The 25,502-nt window shown below is 45.2% G+C and overlaps 1 protein-coding gene across 2 annotated transcripts in view; it reads right to left on the bottom strand.

The window, feature by feature from the left end:
• Positions 1 to 25,502, bottom strand: part of DOCK1 (dedicator of cytokinesis 1) — a 540,207-nt gene that overhangs the window by 364,370 nt on the left and 150,335 nt on the right. For both annotated transcript variants that reach the window (XM_025396230.1, XM_025396231.1), the window contains exon 23: positions 25,295 to 25,403. In XM_025396230.1, coding sequence (XP_025252015.1) covers positions 25,295 to 25,403 — 109 coding nt within the window. The remainder of the gene's footprint in view (positions 1 to 25,294; positions 25,404 to 25,502) is intronic.

The raw sequence follows: 25,502 nt of genomic DNA, 5'->3' as shown, positions 1-25,502 counted from the left end.
GCCACCATGCCTGGCTAATTTTTGTATTTTCAGTAGAGACAGGGTTTCACTATGTTAGCCAGGATGGTCTCAATCTCCTGACGTCGTGATCCACCTGCCTCGGCCTCCCAAAGTGCTGGGATTACAAGCATGAGCCACCGTGCCCGGCCAAGAGTTCCTTTCTTAAATAAGATGATAGGGATAATAAACAGCAATGAGTATTTGTTGTTTTATCACTAACTGATGGATAATGCAATTCTCTACTGTCTCTTCGCCCTGATGAGAAAATAAGGTCAGCTGTATATTACCGCCACCTGTACCCCCTGCCCACTGATAGAGCTCCATGCCTAGAATATTGCCTAGCACACACCAGAGGGCTCAAAAGTATCTGGTGGATATAATTTGTTTAGTTGGCATTGATGTGGTTTTTAATATATACTAGTTCACAAAAGCCTGCTTACCGTTGTACGAAAAGATCCAGGAAGTCACATAATAAAGAAAGCAAAAGGATAAGGATTCTTAATCTCCCTTTCTTCCCCTCCAAATTCCAGACCCAAGGTTTCTTCATTATTACAGAGGCCAGGGATTGAGAGGAAGAGGTGAGAATCCAGCTTTGGGAAGACAACCGGCTAAAATGCAGAGATTCGATCAGAGAACAATGAACAAGACAGGAATAAAGGCAAGATTTCCAGTCTTCCATCCCAACTCAAGCTAAGGTGGTTTCAATGCCACAGTAGCTGCCCTGGGCTCCAGAAACATCTCCCTCCCACCACCCAAGTCTTCAGGAGGTAAGATGCCTCAGATTAACCCCCTTTCACAGAGCCAGCTCTGCCCATCAACCAATCCCCACCCTCTTCCTCACATTTGCTGGGGTCTCTGTGCCTTGGTGGGTGGCAGACAGGTGGAGTGAGGGCAGCAGGAGCATCCCTAGGGAAGGACCTACTCTGCATAGGACATCCTGTGAACTTTGAGCTCCATCCCCTCATGGAAACCTGTTAGAAAGGTAGAGCAAAATACATTTTGTGCAGACATTCCCTTGTATTGTGTTCCCCTTGACAAGCGACACAGGAAACAATCAATGGTGTATCTCAGCCTCCTGTTCCCAGGCAGGCAATCATGCCTTGTTGGACAGAATACTGCACCTGAATGGGGCATTACCAGTATTGGTATTTTCCCCTGCAGACTACCAAAGAGGTGCTCAGACACCCTGAGGACAGCCACAACCCCAGTATTTGCTGCCAGGCCCATCTACAGAAAGGGCCTTTTTCAACATGCTTAGATTGAATGAGAACCGCCTGCTGGTGAGAGAGGGTCTTTGAACCAGACGTCTTTGCTTAATAAAAATAAGGTCAGAGATTATTATAACGTGGTAACTACAGACCTCTTGAACCCAAGCCTGGTAAAGAACATACATATATTTAACTAGAAATGGCTTTATGCATTATCTTCCTAATTGTAATATGAAACACTCACTCACCAACCAAGAATTAACTAATTATGAGTTATTAGACACCCACAATTATAAACAGGAGATTATGGGTGAAGGATTTAAGGATAAAGGAGGTAAAAAAAATAACAATTCTTTAATCATCAAATTGCAGAACAATATTAAATAATGGGATTGAGAAGGATTTAGACCCATTACAAATATTATTTTTTTAGGGATAATATAACAAGAGATGGAAAAATATAAATATTTTTACATCCAGAATCTCATCACTACATTTATGACAAGTATCAGCAGCACAATAATGCGGTCAGAAGATGTCAAGCAATCCTAATTCTACATTAAAGCAAGGTAGAGTGGTTGTCTGTAATTTGTTTTCTCTCCTGTGCCATAATATACTAAGGGGGCAGAAAGATTACTCAGTTCTGAAGTTTTAAACAGCTTCTAAAAGATTTTAGGCAAATTTTAATGGGTTTTTCTTTTTCTTCTCTGTATCGCAGGAATTTGTTGGGAAGATTAAAAAATCACCTTAGGAAAAACAGAAAACAGAACTCACTAATCATCTTCCATTTAGCCTTTTATATGAGTAAATGAGGAAATCGTTTATAATCACATCTATTATAAAGAATTCAAATTATTCCACTGTTTTATTATCTATCAACAGGAAGCATACTTCCTCACTATGAAGTTCAGTTAGTGAGTTTCTTACATGATTAACTCATATTTTAATAACCAAAGGGTTTCTCAAATCAAAGCAGTAGGTCAGGAGCAAAAACTAACGAAGCAAAGGGTGGGGAAAACGCTGGCACCCAAGCACACCCTCAAGGCTCACCAGATAAGGCCCCGCCAAGGAGCCAGGACTGCTCGCCCAGCTCGGAGGGGTCCTGGGAAAAGAGCGCACCAGGTATTTTACGTCTCCTCAAACGCCACAGCAGGTGCATTTTCAAAATAACTTTCTGATCTCCAGTTCACTTATTCATTTGTCCAGAAAGTGTTGGAACCTATGGCATGCCAGGAAAAGTGCTCAATGGCCAAGAGCTTTGCCCTGCGAGGGAAGACAGATCTGCAAATGACATTCACCAATATGCCTCCCTCTATGTGTTTAATGAAAACATGGTGTCCTTTGCAGAGGACTCTGGGAGTCCAATGGCACAGAGGACAGGCCGCCAGGACAAACTTGGAGAAACAAGTGGCCTCTGCACTGGATATAGAAGACTGACTGCTGACAGCAGCTGTCCTGGGAGAGAGGAAGAGAACAGGCCTTCCAGGGAGAAAGATCCCTGCTTGCAAAGACACAGAGACAGGAAAGCACAGCACGGCCAGGAAAATGAGCAGTTAATTTGTGCTTTGGGCTGTGTACAGAGATGAGAAGGGAGCCAAAGGAGTGTGAGGAGAGAATCCAGCTCCCCAGGGCTCAAAGTGGGGCAAGGGGAAAGGAGACAAAGGCCCAGGGACAGGTTCTGTCTCCTTCCCCTACAGCCAGACAGTTGCTGTCATTCTTGATTCTCCCACACAAGCCTCTGCAACCCTGATACAGTTTGGCAGTGTCCCCAACCAAATCTCGTCTTGAATCATAGCTCCCATTATCCCCACGTATTGTGGGAGGGACTCAGTGGGAGGTAACTGAATCATGGGGATGGGTTTTTCCCATGCTGTTCTCATGATATTATGAGAGGGAATAAGCCTCATGAGATCTGACAGTTTTATAAAGGGCAGTTCCCCTGCACACGCTCTCTTGTCTGCTGCCATGTAAGATGTGCCTTGGCTACTCCTTCTCCTTCCGCCATGATTGTGAGGCCACCCCAGCCTTGTGGAACTGTGAGTCCATTAAACTAAACCTCTTTCTCTTTACACATGACCCAGTCTTGGGGATGTCTTTATTAGCTGCGTGAGAACAGACTAATACAAACCCAGACCCGGGCAGACACCAATTCTCAGGACCTGAACAGACTGAGGGTATGGCTAATATTTCTACTTACACAAGAAGGAGAAGATGACTGTGAGAAAGGAAAGCATTTGTTTGTTTCCTGGGTAAGGAAATGGCTCCTGCCGGGAAAACCTCCTCTTTGTTACTACAATTAACCTTCCCCAGCCTGCAGCACCAGCAGTCATTCATGGTAATAGAGAGAAAACAGGAACGCACATGAACAAAATCCTGTAGTTTAGGGATGGATCGCAGAGGAAGTCAAAGAGGAAAGGAAAGCAGGGCTCATGTTCACCCTCTTTGAGGTCAGCTGCTTTCCCGTGAAGAACCACCACATGTATAAGCGTCGCTGGAGGCCAGCAAAGGGGGATCACTGGGGTGGCGAAATGTTCCAGCTCTTGATTGTGGGATTATGATGGTGATGAGAGGACATCTGGGACATTTTCAAAATGATCCAAAATCAGATACTTCAAATGGTTCTATTTTTTTCTTCATGTAAATTTTACCTCAATAAAGGTGTTTTTTTTAGAAAGAACTCATAAGGGGCCATGATTCTGTTTGTCCATGGCCAGAAAGAAGAAATAAAGAGACTCCCTGTTCTGAACCAGGACACAGGCATTTTCCCCTAGCCTTGAAATCAGGCCAGGAAATCCACAGCGACTGAAGCCACCGTCACTGGGGAGGAAACAACTAAGGTTATTTGCTTATGACAAGGCAGAGACTCACCAGGAAAGAGACGGAAGCAGACAGAAGTGTGAAGACAGAAACACACAAGAAACACGCTGACCCTCTGGGTTGGATTTCATGTCAGAAGGGGACCCAGGGGACACACCACCTTCTCAAACCTGAGAACAACAGAAGCATTAAACCTATGAAAGGTCACTGTCTACTCCTAAAGGCAGGAAGTCTCAAACAGGCAAAAAAAAAAAAAGGCCCCACATACAGTGTCCACAAATTAATAGGCAAGAATTATTACATGTACTTTGCAGAAGACTCTGGAGTTCAATGGCACAGAGGACAGACGACCATGACACACCTGCAGAAACAAGTGGCCGCTGCACCGGGTACGAAACGTTCCAAATCAGATACTTCAAATGGTTGCATTTGAAGCAAAACTGCCAGCAGCCCCTTCCTCCAAGAAGGTGAACATTAGCTGATAACTGCTCACCTAAGAAAATGATTCTATCTCCTAATAAAAGGAAATAGAAATCGATGGGTCTTACAGTCTCTGAAAATAGTATGTATTTTGCCAAAATACAGCATCATGGGTTCAGGAACATTTCAAATAGATATGACATATTTAATTCATAGAGAAAGCAAAACCTCATTTAACTACCTTGGAAGGTCAAGAAGGGTTGAGAGCAAGATCACATCAGGTTCTGAGGAGGTTCAGAAAACAATTATAAGCTAATGACTACACACTGAGGGGCGGAGAGAGCAGAGAAATTGCAGGCTGGCCAACTCGACCCTCACGTAGACCAAAAAAAGACCAAAGGTGTCATTTAAAAATATTGAATTACTGAACAGGAAAGTCCAAATTCAAACACAAAATAAATAAAGCTGATTTGTAATAGCCTGGCATTCAAGACAGGCTGAGAGGCAGACTCAGGGTCCACTGTGATAGGTAATTTCAAGTACCCCAGGCAGGGTTTTCTTCCTACTCCTAGAGCCTGTTCAGCTCTGCACGATGTCATGAGCCAGGTGTGCCAGGAAATACCCAAAGGACCACAACCACACTACCCCAACAGCTTCAGGCGATGTGACATTTTCTGCCTGCAATACGATGTGGCTGCAGTGAAGCAAACCTCAGGAGGGCTGGATATTAAATAGTAATTACAATACAAAAGCAAATATCAGTCAAACCTTGGAGTACAGGAGGGGGTCAGTTATGACAGGGGAGAGATTACTGAAAAGTCTGAAGAATGATAAATTTCCAAAGATGAAATGCTACTCGTTTTCAAAGGAAATTATCAATCCAGCTTAGCATGACATTGGCAAGAACTCAGAATGTATCATCCAGAGGGAGACTTGGAGTCCATCGGTTCTGAACTCCTTGGTGGAGATCTGGTGGAAATAAGAGTTAAGAAGGACTCATACATACAGTGGTACCTGAAAAGACTTAATTCTCCTAGGAAGTATGAGCATGCCATCAAATGACTTAATCCCGTTTATAATATGTATTCGTCTCGCAAACCTCATTTTCCTAGCTGTAAGAGACGAATGGCAGTCCAACCACTATACTAATTACCCCAAATTATGACTAAGGAGGATATAAATGAGACCTTGCTCCACTGAATTTAACACAGTCAAAAAAAAAAAAAAAAAGGAGTTAGGGAAAAGACTTATTTATTTTTTATTGGGACGGAGTTTCATTCTTGTCGCCCAGGCTGGAGTGCAGTGGCGCAATCTCAGCTCACTGCAACGTCCGCTTCCCGGCTTCAAGCGATTCTCCTGCCTCAGCCTCCTGAGTAGCTGGGATTACAGGCACATACCACTACGCCAGGCTAATTTTTGTATTTTTAGTAGAGAAAGGGTTTCACCACGTTGGTCAAGCTGATCTTGAACTCCTGACCTCAGGTGATCTGCCCACCTCAGCCTCCCAAACTGCTGGGATTATAGGCATGAGCCACCTCACCCAGCCAGAAAAGAATTTTTACACATCACACAACTGGCATGCTAATTCTGAGAACGATTAAAATACAAAGGTACAGCACTTCTAAAGAATGACTACCATATTACACACTCAACAGATTTTGTTATTAATCTGTCTCTATGCATACTTAAAAGAAATTACTTCCCAATGCAAGCAAATGAGAGCACTTTGCCCTTTTCAGCCTATGCAAGGTTTTCCTTGATGTTCATTGCCTGTTTTAAAGAGGTGACCATTTTGTTTGGAGAGAGGAGGATTACAGAGAGTAAATGCAGAGAAAACTGCAGAACATAGTTTAAATCCCTTCCTTTATTGATGGAAACAAGAAAATACAGTGTGATAAAAAGTTTCAGTCTGAAGGAACCAGAGCTGCTGAGGCAAATGGGACCGAGAGGTTCAGATTCCAGACGGGAGTATGGAAGACAGACACCCAACAACACTGGTAAATGCATCCAATGTCCAGAGACTGGTGACGGAGATGTTCTTTATTCTAGTGCAAATATGCCAGTGTGGGGGATACATGAGTGTCAGCATTTGCCAAAACTGATTAAGCTGTATACTTCAGATTTGTGCCTTTCAATATCTATAAATTTATACATCAATTTATAATTCAGCTGTTTCATAAAGGGATTATTAAACAAACAAAAAGCAAGGGATTAAATACTCCAAATAAAAGACACTGGTCGTCAGATTGGAGAATACAAAAACAACAGCAATATACAGCTCTCAACACGCTGTCTTTAAGTATGAGAACAAGGAAAGGCAGAAAGAAAAAGGATGAAGAAGAGATTCCATATTTGGTTTTCCATTCCTCAGTTACTTAACTTAGAATAATGGTCTCCAATTCCATCCAGGTTGCTGTAAATGCCATTCATTCATTCCTTTTTATGGCTGACTAGTATTCCATCACGTTCTTTATCTACTTGTTGATTGATGGGCATTTGGGCTGGTTCCACAATTTTTGTAATTGTGAATTGTGCTGCTGTAAACATGTGTGTACAAGTATCTTTTTCATATAATGACTTCTTTTCCTCTGGGTAGATACCCAGGAGTGGGACTGCCAGATCAAAAGATCAGTATTGTCTACAAATACATTGCACATACACAGCATGTCATGCTATGACACTCTCACCTCTTCAGCTGATGGAGGCAGCCTGAGTGAAGAGGAGGTACCAGCCCCAGAATCTCCCAGGAGGCTGAGTGGAGAGGAGGTGTCAGTCCTAAAATCTCCCAGGTGGTTTCCTGGGACGCAATGTTGGCAGTGTTGAGGGATGGGGACTGTTGGCCCTGCACACCCAAAGGGGCTCCTAGTAAGAGCCACAAAACTGTGAAAGCAGACATGCAAGTTTCCAGGAAAGCTTCTGAAGTTTTCCCATGACAAAAATAAAAAGAACTGACAAAAAAATTCTATAAGATAAAACCTTTAAGAACTCAGGTAATTTACATACTAAGAGATCCCTGGAAAAATAATGCCCATTTCTCCTCCTATGTCTTCTCTGGAAGATCTTAACCTTTATTTAAAACACAAACAAAACAAATAAACTCATATATCAATTTCCGGTGTGTCAGCTCAGGATCTCTGTCCGGTGTGTCAGCTCAATTTCCGGTGTGTCAGCTCAGGATCTCTAATATTGCCTCTGATTAGCAGAGCACATCCTCGTCCACATTCCTCTTCTCGGCACTGAATACCAGGGGTGGAAGGAGGCTGCCGGCCTCCACTCCAGCATCTGGGCTCTGAAGAGAACAACCAATTCCCACCACCTCCTTCCACTCTCCTTCTCCCTCCCACCCATACCCTCCTGCCCCTTCCTGGAATGCTCCCCCATCTCAACTCACAGCCACCCCTCAAAGCTCAGGGCAGTCCAGTCTGCTCCAAGGAGGCCTTATCTGGTGGTTTCAGGGCACTTGCCACTTTCTTTAGGTCCTTGTCTCGCCTGCAGTCTCTCATCTGGACACCCAATGATGCAGTGAGGTACCACACAATCTGTCATCTATTTGGGGGGTCAAATACCTGGTTTCCTCTCCTGCAGTCAGAATCCAACATCTTCCACTGCACATTCCTCATGGCATCTGCCCAGTACGAGTCCATAAGTGGCACCAAATAAGCACTTAATATGCTATAAAGTCCAGTAATCCCACCCATGCCATCCTTGAATCCATGTGAAAACTGCATGTATATTAAAACACTACCCTTTCCAATAACATCCAAGAGGCCCATGTCTGGAGAAGCAGACCGACATGAAGCAGCGCTGGAGAAGTACTCAGCATTGCTTTCTTGATAAGAACTTTTTTTATTTTTATTTTGAGAAAGAGTCTTGCTGTGTCGCCTAGGCTGGAGTACAGTGGAACAATCTGGGCTCACTGCAACCTCCGCCTCCTGGGTTCAAGTGATTCTCCCACCTCAGTCTCCTGAGTAGCTGGGATTACAGGAGCCCACCACCACACCCAGCTAATTTTTGTATATTTAGTAGATATGGAGCTTCACCATGTTGGCCAGGCTGGTGTCGAACTCCTGACCTCAAGTGATCCTACCACCTAGCCTCCCTAAGTGCTACGATTACAGGCATGAGCCACCGTGCCTGGCTCTCTTGGTAAGAACTTAATTAACAACAAGCAAGCTGACCTCAGAGAAATTTAAGTTACCATGACATTTTCTGTCAAGAATCATCCTCCTTGCTATTCGCACAGGGCATCCAATCCCTAATCGCCACGCTCCCAAGGGCTTCCGGCAGCTCCCTGCCTCTGTTCTCAAAGGCCTGCAGACAGCAGTGAAACTCCAGGCAAGAAGGCAGGAGCAGAGTGCCAGAGGTGCTGCAGAATTCCTGCACCCCAGGGACAAGCAGGGCCCCCAACATGGAAATGCCACCAGGAGGAAGGAGGAAGGCACAGGCCCTGGGGTAGATGAGGGAACCCCCGTCAGCCATGGGCAGAGATGGGGCTGAGGCCAGGCCTGGAACGGAGTCTCGGGTTTCGATGGAGCAACTCCACCAATGAGGTGGAAAGGCAATGATCCTGGAGGAGCTGAGAGCAGTGAGGAGAAACCAGGATGCCAGGGTAGGGGGACAGCTGCACAAGCTGCGGGAACCCTCACCACTCCCTGGGGCATGCTCCGCCTTTGACCTTGAATTCCAAGGTCCTCACCAAGGTTTATGCCACAACCCCTGTTTTCTGGTTCTTGGTTTATTTTTATTTATTTTTTTATTTTATTTTTTTTGAGACAGAGTCTTGCTCTGTCATCCAGGCTGGAGTGCAGTGGTGCAATCTCAGCTCACTGCAATCTCTGCCTCCCGGGTTCAAGTGATTCTCCTGCCTCAGCCTCCCAAGTAGCTGGGACTACAGGCGCCCGCCACCACGCCTGGCTAATTTTTTATATTTTTAGTAGAGACGGGGTTTCACTGTGTTAGCCAGGATGGTCTCGGTATCCTGACCTCGTGATCCACCAGCCTCGGCCTCCCAAAGTGCTGTGATTACAGGCATGAGCCACGGCGCCCGGCCGATATTTTCTTAATGGATCTTTGCTGATCATTTTAGTTGAAGTTTTGGTGTCACTTGCTGTCAGGAAGTTCTCAATCTATTAGCATCTCCTTGAACGCTGATTTGACTCAACCTTCGCATCCCTCTGTGTAAGAAGGACATATTACCTGTGCATGTGGCAAGATGTCCACACACTGGGTGGAGAAACGCAGCACAGAGCGGTGCTGGCCACGAGCGTGTCATCGGCTCACTCAAAAACACACGTAGCACCCACGTAGGAAGAGAAAGTTTTGTGAACCATCGTAAGCTTCTCAAACACTGGTAAATAATAAAAGTATAAAGTGCCCCAAAACAACATACAGGAATCTAGCACTCAGTCTGGGCAACATGGCGTGATATGGCTTGGCTCTGTGTCCCCACCCAAATCTCATCTCTAATTGTAATCCCCACGTGTCGGGTGAGGGGCCTGGTGGGAAGTGACTGAATCACGGGGGCAGACTTCCCCCTTGCTGTTCTCATGACAGTGAGTTCTCACGAGATCTGACAGTTTAAAGTGTGTGTCACTTTCCCCTCTGCTCTCTCTCCTGCCTCCATGTCCTTGCTTCCCCTTCATCTTCCTCCATGACTGAGATCTCCTAGTCGTGCTTCCCATTCAACCTGTAGAACTGTGAGTCAAGTAAACCTCTTTTCTTCAAAAATTACCCAGTCTCAGGTAGTTGTTTATAGCAGTGTGAAAACAGACTAATATATGACGAAACCTCATCTCTACAAAAATTACAAAACTTAGCCATTTGTGGTGGTGCTGGCCTATAGTCCCAGCTACTTTGGGAGCTGAGGTGGAAGGATCACTTGAGCCTAGGAGGTCGAGGCTACGGTGAGCCAAGATTGTGTCACTGCACTCCAGACTGGGTGACAGCGAGACTCTGTCTCAGTACATCAATCAAATCTATCAACCAATAAAAGGAAAACCATGAAAAAACTTGATGGCCACCTAATTTCTCAGAGATAACACCACTCCACTCCTTTTTTTTTTTTTTTTTTTTGAGACACAGTTTTGCTCTTGTTGCCCAGGCTGGAGTGCAACGGCATGATCTCAGCTCACCGCAACCTCCACCTCCCAGGTTCAAGCAATTCTCCTGCCTCAGCCTCCCAAGTAGCTGGAACTACAGGCATGCGCCACCACGCCCGGCTAATTTTGTATTTTTAGTAGAGACAGGGTTTCTTCATGTTGGTCAGACTGGTCTCCAACTCCCAACCTCAGGTGATCCACCTGCCTCAGCCTCCCAGAGTGCTGGGATTACAGGCATGAGCCACCACACCCGGCCAACACCTTTCCTTTAAATCTTTAGTAGTGACCATATAAAGTGTTTAAAGTCAGAATGTGTATTTCTTGGAATTACATGAAAATGACCTTTTCAAAAATCAACTAGACTTTTGTCATGTTTTACCTAATCAGATGAGGACTACTGTTCTTTCTTAATCATTTCACTAGATAGAAGACAATTTATGACTTAAAAAATAGTGATTCAATGAATCACTATCTAAAGGTGACATAGGCAAGAAGAAAACCTACTTTGTTTAATAAGATACACTTTTTATAGCCCCTTTTTTTTTCTACCTCTTTCCTAATTCAATGTACTATATTGAATGTATAGGATTTCCCAAGGGAAAAATAATTCTACTTGAATTATAAAAGTGTCACATTCACAGTTCATGGAGAATAATACTGTTCAGCTTCTAATCAAAACTATACTGCCTGGCACAGGATTCTAAATAAAGCCAGTGTAATGTACAAATTTAAAATCTGACTTGAGTGATGTCATGAAAAAAGCACTGGGCTGAAGAACAGAGAACTGGGGTCTGGTCATCCCACCTAGGACCCGTCTGATACTGAGCAAGTTCCTGAAAAAACTAAATATGTGACTTGCTAACCTCCTAATTCCCTGATTCTTGATGTTGACTATTTGGGTGCTTGAGAAATCCAACCTCATATAACTCCACGATTTCATCAATACATACACAAAAGTAATTTATTCTATCGTAAAATTCTGCAAAAACAGTTTTAATGAAATTTTGTAAGTATTCAATAGAACAGAGCTAATGATTTTTTAGGTTCACATATGAAATATTCTTTTTTCCCTCCTGATGATGCTATAGTGGTAGTTGACGTGTTTCTGAACAAAATGTTTTCTGGGACATATTTAAAGTCTGGTCTCCTCCCAGGCCTCGGTTTGGGCTACTTGGCATGCTGGCAGAACACCAATCCTAAACGAAGCTTTTAACTACCCTTTCCATCAGCTCAGTAGACAGCTCCAAAGAATAGCTGCAAAACCCATTTCACAAAGTCACCAATTTGCACTGGCTTCAGCTGCATTTACAAATGTCCCTTCAGCCTTCCTGCGAGTCCTCTCATCCCTCTTTCTCCACTTTCTGCATTATGAAGCTCTACTTCTGTTTCAACCTCACAGTCTTTTCCTTTCAGGGATAGCCTCCTGCTTAAAAGAGGAAGGTTAATGAGGGTTCTGTCTGAAGATTAACATTGCCTTAGAGAGAGAGACGGTCACTCTGTGTCCTCGAAGACTATTAAACAAAAAAGAAAATTGCAAGCCTCTGGCTACTGGCAGCCACTTTTCCCTCGAATGGAGATAAATAAATACTAAGCCAACAGGACGATATCTTCTAAATCCTAAACTCACTCATGCCTAACACTTGGACTCCAAAACTACATGAATCAATTAATTTCCTCCTTTCTAATGTGAACTGGAGTTGGGTTTATGTAATTAGATTACTGGAGCTTTCCAGCAGACTTGAAGTCAAGTAGTGCCAGACCTCTGACTTTGCTCTCCATAAATACTGTGCTGACTCTTCTGGGTCTTTTGCTTTTCCACATGAACTTCTGAATCAGTTGGTCAACAGCCACAAAATAACTTGCTGGGGTTTTGATTGGGATTGCTGTGAATCTGTGGATCAAGTTGGGAAGAACTGACATCTTAATATTGAGTCACCTATGAACACGGAATATCTTTCCTTTGGTTTAGATCTTATTTGAGGTTTATGCAATTTGCAATCAAAATAGGCCTCAACGCTGCAAACTTAAAACATAAAAAGGATCTACAAACACCTACAGTGAATGCATTTATAAATGCCACATCGTAAGTGAGGTGCAGATGAGCCTTTGCAGACCTAGTATCTTCAGTTCGCTTGAGAAGACCTTGTTTAGACTGGTCTGTTCTAAACGCAGATATCTCTGGGAAGGGCTCCTAGGGACAGACGCATTTGAAGAAGTCAGACAAGAGCCAGTAGATGTGGGATATAAATGTTTCCATCAATGAGTCAGCTATTAAGACGCACAGATTTTGCATGATTATGTTCTCTGCCCGTCCCTTTAGAAAGCTTTTTCATCATTTTTAACAACCACCATGGCAGTGCTGGGAGGATCCTAAGAGATAACATGCATCAAAGGCTTTGGTGCCTGAGAGAGTATTGCACAAACAGAAGGGATTAGGATTACTTCGTGCTCCACAACCCATCTGGACAAAAGTGGCAGTATAGTTCCCTCCAAACCATACGAGAATCTAGGTTTGGCATTTTCCTCCGCTGTATTACATATCCAAGCACCTAATGGTGACCACCTTTGTATCTGCATAACCTCCAACCAGCCAACAGCCCCTGACTATTAAGTGAATACCAGACAAGAGGCAGAGGCAGGACACTCTCCACAAACTAAAGGAAAATGGAAACCCTGTCCTAAAAACCAGGAATGGCATTAGAAATGGCAGGTGGATTCAAAGGAAGAGGAGAGTCAAAATGTGCAGCAAGAAGTGAGTGCCTAGCAGCACCATGCGACCGGCAGGTACAGCTTTCCCACAATGGAGCAAGGCAGGAACCAACTGGCCCAGCAATTCCCAGAGGGAGATGATTTTCAAAGAGGGTCTCGGGTGCAGAAGCCCACCCTTGACGTCTACACATTCCATAGGCTTGATGGCTTTTTTTTCACAGTGTCCCACAGCTGCCTGAGGCAAAGATTTGGGAGAGAATCACAATGCCACCCTTCCTCTTCCTCACTTTCCATAACAGATCCAGCACCACCGAGGCTGCAAAAGTGTCCATCCCTTCATTAAAGTCTACCAAGAGCACGGCCCAGTGTTCTCAACCCGGAGCCATCTCCTTACACCTGCTCTATCGCCTACCCCAGGGGACATCTGGCAGTACTTGGAGACCTTTCTGGTTATCACCACCAGAGAGTGCCACTGGGACCGGGCCAGCAATGCTGCTAAACATGCTTAGATGCATAAGAAACAGACGATCCAGCTCCAAATGTCAAGAGGGCTGTGGTGGAGAACATGCTCTACCCCAAGGCACAAATCTGGGTCACATGACAGCTTTTCACTCTCCGTTCCTCTCTCAATCCCTCTAATTGAAATGGCTGAATCCATCCTTGGAAAAGCCAACTCTGACCCGACCAGCCCTCTCCAGAGGCCTCCTCAGATCCGGCACAGCCCCGCCTACGCCTGGCCCTGCCTCTCCATTCTCTCAGGATCTCCGCCTTCTCAGGACTCTCCCTGTCCAGCCACAGCTGCTGATCTCATAATTTCCTGAATGCAGCAAACACCTTCCTGTCTGCTGCCTCTGCTTAGTTTCTCCACAACCCACACTTTCTTTAACTCCTTTTTGAAACCTTCTTTGAACCCCAAAACTACTTCCAATGCCCCGATATACCTTGTCACTCTGACCTTTACTTTTTCTGAAAATGACTGATTACAATCCACAATGATAATTTTATGTCTGTGATTTGCTTAAAATCACATATTGCAATTGTGCAACTCTATGCATAGGGGATGGTTACTGAGTTCACGCCTGCCTTGCTCACTCCAATGGAACCACCATGAGAATACAGAGCGTATCTTTGTGATTGGTGCTGAAACCCCTCAGTACCTAGCACAGTGCCTGGCACACAGGAGAATGAACATATGATTGAAGGAATTTTTAAAATAGATGAATACATAACTCAATGATGAGGTACTAAGCATAACTCTACTTTAAGACTTGCTCACTTTCAGAGGAACGCTGACTCCTGACCACGATGGAGGAAGGAGAAAGGGGCCCACTGGCACCCTGCATGCTGACAGTAGGTAGAATCCAAGACCGAGGGCACAGATGTGGGAGGAGCACCTGGCAACAGAGATCTTTGAATAAGGTCAAGGGTGGAAGAAAATAAGTTCAGGTTCCTGAGCACTGAAGCCACCATGGCCAAAGGAGAGATTTTCCACCAGTGAGTGTCATTACAGGGGGACAAGGCAGGAGGGATGGCAAGGAAGTGCCTAGAATTCTGCAATCTCAAATGAAAGCCTTGTCCTCTAACAGGTGGCAATATGAAGGAATCAACATGGAAAAATGGATCATAAAATTAAAGAAAACCTAAACACACACTACTTATCAATGAAATAACTTGTTGCAGGCTTAAAATGCTAAAAGCAAAATTGTTGTATTCAACAATAGAAAAATTAATTTGATGAAAAATCATTTGATTACACATCAATTCAGGCACATGTTCTGAACTGGCATACAGCCATTACAATTATGAGTACACATTAATAATGGAGAGGTGTTGTGATATAATGATAAAAAATCAGTAAACCAAAAACTACGCAGCTTGTAAGTATAAACATTTTGATGTTCACGCACTAGAACTGGAAGAAAAGCAATAGAAATACTTGGTTTGCTGAAGAAGCCTGGTGGAAGTGAGATGGTTTTTCATTTCAGCTACTGCTGCATTTCTGTAAGGTAGTGCTACTGCTGCAATTTCTGCCACTGCTGCAATGTACCGTGCACAATATAAATGGGGGTGGAGAGGTGGTCAAGGAAACAAGTATATTTATCCAGCCCTCCCCAGATTAATTCTTGCCTATGTGAGTGGTATTGCTCCCTCCAGAGAGGGCAGGAAGAATCCTAGGAAGCAACCAAGAAGACTGGAATGCTGCAGCACCTGGTGAGTTCAGATCTCAGCCAGACTACCCAACCCTCTGCAGGGCCACAGACCAGCAAGCGGTGGAATGAAATGGGGAGCATTTCGACCCACAGGTCCTCTCAAGGCAAGCCATAAAATATTTTCTTCACTTTTCCTTGCTCCTCCTTCCGCTGAGTCTTTCTTAACATGCCACACTTGCAAGCGTGTCATCATCTGTGCAGAGGGCAAACTGATCAAAGCAAAATAGTCCGGAATGTCAGACAGCTGAGGGCAGGCAGCCCGAATGAAGCCAGCCTTGAAGGCTGCAAGAACTGAGACCAGGTGCCCTGCCCACAAACACTACTGCTCACACAGCAGCTCTCTGTGCAAGGCCAGGCCTGGCCACTTCCCACCCCATATATGGCCAGGGACCCACAACCTTAGCATCACCTGGGGGTTGATTAAAATGAAACGTCCTGAGGCCCCTCCCTACAGAGTCAGAATCACATTTAAACAAGACCTCCAGGTGATCATGTGCACACTGGAGTCTAAGAAGTTTCCAGTCCTGCCGCTCCCATGTCAAGCTGACTGTGGGTGCCTGGCTAAGGACCCTCTCCAGTCCTCTGTTCACCACTGACCTGACTGCCAGTGGCCTCCGCACTGACGTCCACAATGACTTCTACCATGGGTGAAATTGTGTCCCTCAAAAGGCTACGTTCAGGCCATGCCTATAATCCCAGCACTTTGGGAGCAGGGAAATCACAGCAGAAAGGTCAAGAGTTTGAGACCAGCCTGGCAAACAGGGTGAAACCCTGTTTCTACTAAAAATACAAAAATTAGCTGGGCATGGTGGCAGGCGCCTATAATCCCAGCTACTCGGGAGGCTGAGGCAAGAAAACAGTTTGAACCCAGGAGGTGGAGGCTGCAGTGAGCCGAGATCACACCATTGCTAACAGTATAACAGGCTTCTGGGTGACAGGGCGAGACTCTGTCTCAAAAAAAAAAAAAAAAGAGGCTACATTCAATTCCTAACCCTTGGGACCTGTGAATGTTTTGGAAACGGTCTTTTTTCAGATACACTCGAGTGGCCACAGTAGAGTGGGCCCGGAATTTAACATGACTGATGTCCTCGTAAGGAGAGAAGAGACACAAAGACAGACCCACAGGAAGAGTGCCGGTGAAGATGGAGGCAGAGACTGGAGCGAGGCGTCTGCAAGGCAGGAAATACCAAGGATCGCCAGAAGCCTAGAGAAAGGCACAGAACACATCATCTCTTGGAGCAGCCAAAGGGAACCTGTCCTGCCGGCACCCTGACTTCAAACTTCTAATCTCCAGGACTCTGAGAGAAGAAAAAAACTGCTATTTTAAGCTACCAAGTTTGTAGTATTTTGTTAGAGCAACTTTCAAGCTTGGCCCACTCACCTCCTTGACTCTGGAACCTCCCTCTCTTCTCCATGTTGCAGGAGAACTCTCCAGAAGGCCTGGCCTGTAGCTGATTCTCAGCAAGCGTAGTCATTCCTGTCATGGTTGGCTTCACCTGAGGTGCTAGCCTCAGCTGCCCAATATTCTAATTCAACAAGTCTGTCTCCACACGGACAATGTGACCTAGACGGTCCTCATCCAAACCACCGCATCTGTGTCCCCACGAACGATGAGAGACTCTCAGAGTCCTGACTCGTGCCCATGACATCCTCAGATCAATTAACACCAGCAATGCACACCCCCCGACTCAAAATCAAGGTGAAAATATTTTATTAGTTGCTCTTAGTAAACCCTTCTGGCTCAAAATGCTCCCCAATTTCTCTAAGCTGTTTGCTGGTCTATGATGGTGCCAACATCTCATTGGCCGGTTTGCTCCAGGCCCTGATTTGTCAGGTCAGAGGGAGTGGAACTCACCGGAGTTCTCACTTCCTTATCTAACTTAGCCAACAATCCTGTACCGAGAAACACAAAGGTCACAGAAGCAGGTGGCTTCCCAGAGAGGAAAGTGGCTCCTGACTCATCCACCATGGCAGCTGCATAGCCCAATGCCAGGAAACACAGAAGGAAGTGGAAAAGAAACACAGACAGACGGGAGCTCTAGTGGAAACCAAGGTGGGGGAGACACATTTCATACACGTGGCCCTGACAAAAGAAGCACAGAGTCATCACCCAGGAATCAAGTCCTAATCGCCTTGATCATGACTTTCATAGTACTTTAGAGCGTTTGAAAATCTGGATGCCTCAGAGCAAACCAGATGGAGCATGGCCTTTGCCATAGACAAAGAGGTCAGCCAAGCACTCTTCATGAAAACTGAAAACTAGAAACCAGCTAAGTGCCCTCAAATGGAAAATTGGTTAAGTAAGTTATCATACAGCCACGAGGCAATGTGTAACCTTTGAAAATGTGCGCTTGAAAAATACTGAAGGACACAGGCAGATATATATAGAAAAATGCAACACTGTAAAAGCGTGTGTGTGTGTGTGTACACGTGAGAATTTATACTATACATATGTTACATTTATATGTGTGTATATATAGGTGTGGGTGTATACATATGTGTGTGCATATATAGCATAATGCTAAATGAGCAAAAAGAGCTCACCATTATAAAAACAAAAATGCTAACAGTGTAATCTCTGGAAGGTAAGGTGATAAATGATTCTTATTTTTCTTAATTAACTTTTTGGCATTTTTCTAACCAGATCACATATTACTTTTAAACTGAGGGCAAGGACACAATAAATGGCTGCTTTGTTTAATGCAACTACCAGGACTTGATATCTTTATGAAAATCTGGAACACGCATATAAAGACGAAGGGGCGAAGTCAGGAGCTGCTATAAGAGAGGCGCCAGACAGGCCCAGAGTTACTCAGTGAAACGTGACTTCCTCACCTGCAAGCAAATCCTACTTCATCTGATCTTAAATTGTCATCATCCCTAACACATTCAGATCATTTGTTCCGAGGACAATAAAGTTCTCTGTGTACAAATTTGTGAGTAGCAGTGTGGATCCCAGATGCTAGCCTGGAAATAAATAGACAAAAAGCAGCAAAAACTTCTCATAAGGAAGAATTCTGGGTAAGATATAAGGCAAGAAAGTACAGTTCATTTCAAGTCAGGAAATTATTTGTAAGAGAATCAAAAAAGGTGCCTCTTGGAGGGCAGAACTAACCCACCAGCTGTATTTACTGAGATTACAGAATAGCTAATTTCAACACAGTCCCTCTCGAGGAAGGCCAGATGGAAATGGTGCTATGTGATGCTTAGAATGGAAAGAGACGGGGAAGCCTGCTCCCTGGGGACAGTGCCCCAGAAGGAAGACAAACCCTCTGCATCTGTGTGCCAGCCTCAGCTTGGGGGGCCTCAAATTCAATTAATCTTCACCCCAGTCCAATCCGCATGCCGGTCGGGAAAGCTGCCTGAGCGCCAGGGGCCTGGGGCTCTACACAACAATGGAAGAAGTGCAGAAAGCGAACAATAATCTTTTCATAATAAACAAAGCAGGAGACACAGGCGCAGAGTCCTGAGATGGAGAAAGAGCAGTGTTTTTCCAATGCAGGTTTAGATCCATTAGTGCTCATGAAATAAATTTAGTGCCTGTCAACCAGCAATTTTTTTTTTTTAACTGAAATGCATTAGTCTAGAATAGACTAAAGGAGACTAGACCAGAAAATGCCAGAATGCATCACAGGGAATTAGTGCACAACTTCTTCATGAGCATTTTCTAGCTTCATATGCACAACACACACACGCGCGCACACACACACACGTACCGGGTTAAGCATCAATTTCCCACTGTGGATCATGGTCAAAGTTTCCTTCTATAGAAAATTCTGGAATTCTCAGCCCCAGATAGAACAGATTATGCCAAGGTCCTGCATGGGGTAGTCTTTTCCCAGGGTCATCTCAAGGGAAGGTAGTAATATTTGTGGACTTGAAAAGATGTCAATGCCTGTAAGAACTGACTGCAAAGCCCCAAACGCCCCAATCCAGCACTGCAATCCACAAGTGGCCAAGAAACAGCCACCTGCTGCCAACACAGTGGGGCCATCGCCAAGGTCTCCTTCCACCAGCCTTCGTGACCGGCCCTTTCTAAGTCTCCTCCCCTCCCCTTCACACTCACCTAATTCCTGTGGCATTTCACCAGTTTTTAAGTTGCTTTACGCACGTCCACTTAGATGGAAAGCCCCACCAGGGATAATGTCGGCATCTTTCCAGCCCAAAGCATCCAGCCTGTTCTCCACTGACGTGGATGGCAGGCATGGGCCCTGTTTGCAAACACCATGGGATAGCCAGGGCTTAGCAACACTGTCTCTAGGAGCCAAACGGGGAAAAGAGTGGTTCTGGAACTGGCCAAACAGGGTTTAAACCAGGGCGTTACCCCATCCCAGCTGCGTGGCCTTGGGTAAGTTAATGAAGGTCTCTAGGCCTCAGTGTCTTCATCAGAAAGCAATCAAAGTATCTACTTAATAGGGCAATTGTAAAGACTAAATCAGTTGAGAAATACAAAGCACGGTGAACAGCAGGTGATCAGTATCAGCTCCAGTTATTCCGGCACTAGGCGCTCATGCTATTTCTATCAACCACTGATGGGGGCAGCTGACCCTCAGGAGGCTCCCCACACCCAGATGTTTGGTGTTTCCTGGGGAAGGCACTGGCTCTACTTGGGTCTCCAAGAGGGGAAAAGGCTTGGAGAGCCAGGTGGGCTGCCTGTGAAGCCGTCTGGAGGTCACACACTGCAATCTGACCCATTTCTCCTGGCAGCTAAAGAACAGCACGGTTTTCTGAGAAACAGCAAGTCATCGCCAGATGGGAGTTTCAGGAAAACACCAAAAGAGAAGCCGAGGAGAAAAGGGGCAGGTCCAGCACCAGGGTGCAGGAAATGGTTCCAAGACTTTTCTGCCCTAATTTCAGGAAGAAGAACTGGGGACCTACCAAGCCCAGTGGTTCAAGAAACCACCGCCACAGTAGCACAGAGAAGAGAAGACAGCAGAAGGGAATTCCGAGGCTGTCTGGAGACACCGCAGCTGGGGGCTGAGGGGGCACCCGGGAGGAGCAGCAGCCACAATCGCTTGGGGCAGAACAGAGAATAGGAATGGAGGGCAGAGGCAATGGGGCCAAGGACCCTCTTGTCAGGTGGGAGAGGGAGACGCCAAGGGCAAAGAAGAATCCAGAAGGCAGGGATTGAATTTCCAGAACATCTGGGCCTGGTGAAGAGGCAGCCCAAGGTGAAGACAGGAGATCTGAGATGGTGAGGAAACAGCAAGGGGTGGAGCGGGTCTCAGGGAGGGGGAGGTCTCTCCTCTTCAGAGGGAAACAGACAGAAAGAGGTGATGCCGAGACCCCAAGGCTTTTCTTTTTTCTTTTCTATTTTTTTTTTTTTTTTTTGAGACTGAGTTTTGCTCTTGTTGCCCAGGCTGGAGTGCAATGGCGCGATCTCGGCTCACTGCAACCTCCACCTCCGACCCCAGGTCTTTTCAGTGCGGCAGTCAGAGCGGCATCATTCACTCAAGGTAGGTGGTGTGCGGGCTGGAGCTCGAGGAGCTGCAGAAGGAGCTGCTAAGGGAAAGTCAATATGGAATTTCAAATGAGGTTTCAGTAGAATGGTGGGGTGCTGGGGAAAACAGGATGATTCTTTGAAACATTCAAGCATAATTACCACGGGAAACAGCAATTCCACTTCTGGAGCACTGGCAGCAGGGTCTTCAAGAGGCACCTGTACACCCAAGTTCCCAGCAGCATGAACCACCACCACCATTAGGTGGGAACAGGCCGAGCCTCTATCCAGGGACGAGTGCACGGGCAAAACGTGGACAAGACACACAGCAACATGACAACCTTAAAAAGGAAGACGATTCTGACACATGCTACAACCTGGTAGAATCTTGCAGACATCATGCCACGTAAAAGAAGCCAAACACGGCTGGACATAGTGGCTCACACCTGTAATCCCAGCACTTTGGGAGGCCGAGATGGGTAGATCACGAGGTCAGGAGATCAAGACCAGCCTGGCCAACATGGTGAAACCCCGTCTCTACTAAAAATACAAAAAAATTAGCCAGGCATGGTGGTGGGTCCCCGTAATCCCAGCTGCTGGGAGGCAGGAGAATCACTTGAACCGGGAAGGTGAAGGTTGCTGTGAGCCAAGACTACGCCGTTTCACTCCAGCCTGGGCGACTGAGCCAGTCTCCGTCTCAAAACAAAACAAAACAAAACAAACAAACAAAAGCCAGACACAAAAGGACAAATGCAGTATGAGTCCACTTCCACGAGGTTCCCAGAGCCATTAAATTCTTAGACCCAGAAAGTAGGACAGTGGCTGCCAGGGACTGAGGGGAGTTGGTGTTTGACAGGACTGGAGTTTCATTCAGTTTGGAAAGACGAAAAAATTCTTTTTTTTTTTTTTTTTTGTTTTTTTTTTTTTTTTTTCATTTTTTTTTGAGATGGAGTCTCGCTCTGTCGCCCGGGCTGGAGTGCAGTGGCCGGATCTCAGCTCACTGCAAGCTCCACCTCCCGGGTTCCCGCCATTCTCCTGCCTCAGCCTCCCGAGTAGCTGGGACTACAGGCGCCCGCCACCTCGCCCGGCTAATTTTTTTTTTTATTTTTTAGTAGAGACGGGGTTTCACCGTGTTAGCCAGGATGGTCTCGATCTCCTGACCTCGTGATCCGCCCGTCTCGGCCTCCCAAAGTGCTGAAGACGAAAAAATTCTAAAGGAGGATGGTGACGATGGTTGCACAACAATGTGACTGTACTTAATGCCACTGAACAGGACACTTAGAAATGGGGAATTTCATGTTATTTGGCCATGGCAGTATGTTTTCAAAAAGCATTTGGCTGCAGCCCCGAGGCTGAGGGCCATTAACTGAGGGACGGTGAGGCGGCACTGAAACATCTGGGCATGCAGGCGCCTGGGGAGCGGGGGTAACGAGAGGTGGCCGCTGGGCAGGGGAGTGAAGGGAGGCAGCGTCCACACACTCCAGGAGCTTCCTGGACATTTGACTTAACATAAAAACTCGCCCAAGCATCCTCCATTTGTGTTTTCTCACTTAAATGACCTTGGAAAAATGTTGTCACTAAATCAATGACAACAGTCCTGTTGAAAATTCTAGCTGGAGACCACGCTTACCCTGCAGTAAATGATATCTGAAGTTCCTCCTGCCCTCCCCCTTCACTGACTTGTCAAATCCCGTGGCTGACTCTAATCTGCAAAGTGGATACCAGTGGCGGGTTTGGTACCAAGAAGGGGATGGGGCCCTTCTTTACTAAAAACTCAAAAAAATGAGCCAGGCATGGTGGTGGGTGCCTGTAATCCCAGCTACTGGGAGGATGAGGCAGGAGAATCACTTGAACCGGGAAGGCACCAACCCTTTGGTACCAACATGGGCCATGCTTGGGGAAACAATCTTTAACCTTTAAATGTCACAGTCTGAAAATATACTTTGTCTATGTAAGATGGTTCACAAGGTTATTTCCTTCCATTTAGACACAGCAAAACTGCAAGAGTTAAAACAACACAAAAGCCAGGCTCCCACGATGGGAATCTTTTAAATTTCCAACGTTATCGAGAAAGCACCTATTGTGAAATAATATGATCCAAATTAGCAGAAGGGAGGCGACATATCTAATAAAACGCATCTGTCTTGCAGATGTAAGGTTTGCATCGATGCACACACGTCACTCAATTTGCTTGTGTCTTATAATAAAACACCCACTGAAGCAAGGTCTTCCCAGTCCCTAGTCACTAAGTAATCTGACTTCAAGGGAGGGAGGCAGACACAAATCAAGCCCAGTCAAATTTAATAATGTAAGAATATATTTAGCAATCTAAAATTACTGCTGGGCTCAAAACTTCCTGTAATTTTTATCTATTCTTATACTACGCACGTCTGTTTTTCTAAAATGCCACTGAATTCAGTAGTAAATGTACCATACACATTGCTAATTTTAACCTTGGGACAATAAGATGGCTTTGGGCAATATCAAGTTGCCAAAATAACCTAAAATTTTAATGTATGCACCACATATATTTCTTTCTGTATAAATCACCAATTTTTATAGTAAATTCACGTAAAAAAAAAAATCAAGAAATCATAGTAAAAAGTCCAAATGGCTCCACCGAACAGCTGCACCACCTCTGAGATGAAAGGTAGGCTCCGACTCGATTCATGTCTGCTTATGCTGGTTTCCTTGGCCACAGCAACCATAAGCCACGTCTCAGCACACATACATCTTTGTTCCAGGGCATACGGCAAAGCTTTAAGGCTGGGAAATGACTTGACCAAAATACTTTTAAGACACTAGCCGTAAGAATGCCTTCTAAAATTATACATTAAACGAACATTAAAAGAGGAAGAACAGAAGCGTCTACCACGATCAGTCGAGTGAAAGATGTAAGTTAATCATTTGGAAGATTCTTGTTCTTTGAAGGAATTAGTGCAGGCAGCAAATTGCAAGTTGCACAGCTCTTTCTGCAATAAGTCAGCCCAGTGAAAACTGCCATCACTGGAATAACCTAGAGTGTGGGGGTCCTGCAGCTGCTCCACGGGCCTCCCAGGCACTTCCGCACCAGTGAGCATCCTAAAGAACACTCAGGCCTCATGAGGGGAAGGCATCTTTCTTCCAAAGGACCACACGGTGAGATAAGGGCATCAAAAGAGGGAAGAAGAACAGAAGAACAGGGCACTGGAAGGCTCGCTCTCGTGCACAGGCAAAGATCCACTGAAGCATGAAGATTCACCACCATTTCCGGGGCATGGACACCCTGAGAAATTAGGTGTAAAACATGATTCTCATCAATTCCCCCAAATTTAAATAAAGTAAATTCAGAATCACTCTTTCCAAAGAGCAAAGAGAGAAGCAATGAAAATATTTAAAAGCACCTGGGGAGGAGGAAGAAAGGATTTCACTGCACATGGAGCGTGATTATGTTCACTACAAAACAGGCTTCGGGGCCTTTCCCTCTAGCTCAGGCTTGGTAGGGCCCACAGCCCCTTCACTCAGCCACAGACGAAGCCCTTCATCTACAAGTGCACTTTGATACAAAGCTACAGCTAGATAAGAAGAATAAAGTCCAGTGTTCTGTAGCAATGTAGAGTGAAGAAGGTCAACAATAATTTAGTGTATATGTTCAAAAAGCTAGTAGAAAGGATTCTGAATGTTCACAGCACAAAGAAATGAAAAACGTTCAAGGTGATGCTATGCTAATTACCCTAATTTGATCACACCGTATACCTCTATTATCAGCATGTATCCCATAAACATGTAAAATTATTATGTGTCAACTACAAATAAAAGAAAAAAAAAGGCCGTGCACGGTGCTCACGCCTGTAATCCCAGCACTTTGGGAGACAGAGGCAGGTGGATCACCTGAGGTCAGGAGTTGGAGATCAGCCTGAGCAATATGGTGAAACCTCGTCTCTACTAAAAATAAAAAAAAATTAGCTGTGCGTGGTGGTATGCACCTGTACTCCCAGCAATTCAGGAGGCTGAGACAGAATAATTGTTTGAACCTGGGAGGCGGAGGTTGGAGTGAGCCAAGATCACGCCACTGCACTCCAGCCTGGGCAACAGAGTGGGGCTCCATCAGAAACAAAAAATGAAAGAAAGAAGAAAGGAAAGAAAGGAAAGAAAGGAAGAAAGAACGAAAGAACGAAAGAACGAAAGAAAGAAAGAAAGAGAAAAAAAGAAAGAAAGACAGAGAAAAGAAAGAAAGAAAGAAAGAGAAAAAAAAAAAAAGCACAGCTCTTGAAATCAAATTGAGATCTCTGACATTAACAACTATAGTATTTGGGGCAAGTTTATTAACTGTAATCAAAATACCTACCTCCAAAAACGATAATGAAAGAAGAAAAGAAAGAGAAGCCTGCCTTGGCGGTGGCCGGCACTCACCTTCACCCGGACGGTCTGGTCTGACATGCTGCTCATCATGTCATTGATGGACCTGAAGAGCTGCAGCAAAGATTCCACAAAGTCGGCCTCTCCCTTGTTTTCATACAGTCTGCAAAGAAACACACAAACTGTGGGGGCCTGGCAGAAACACCTCAACATTTTTTGAATCCCTGTCTATAGCCATGAAGGGAATCCCTTGGGTGACAAG

The sequence above is a fragment of the Theropithecus gelada genome, chromosome 9, assembly GCF_003255815.1.
Source record: "Theropithecus gelada isolate Dixy chromosome 9, Tgel_1.0, whole genome shotgun sequence".
Taxonomy (NCBI): Eukaryota; Metazoa; Chordata; class Mammalia; order Primates; family Cercopithecidae; genus Theropithecus; species Theropithecus gelada.
Note: the sequence above shows the minus strand (reverse complement) of the source record. Positions and strands in the feature narration are given on the sequence as shown.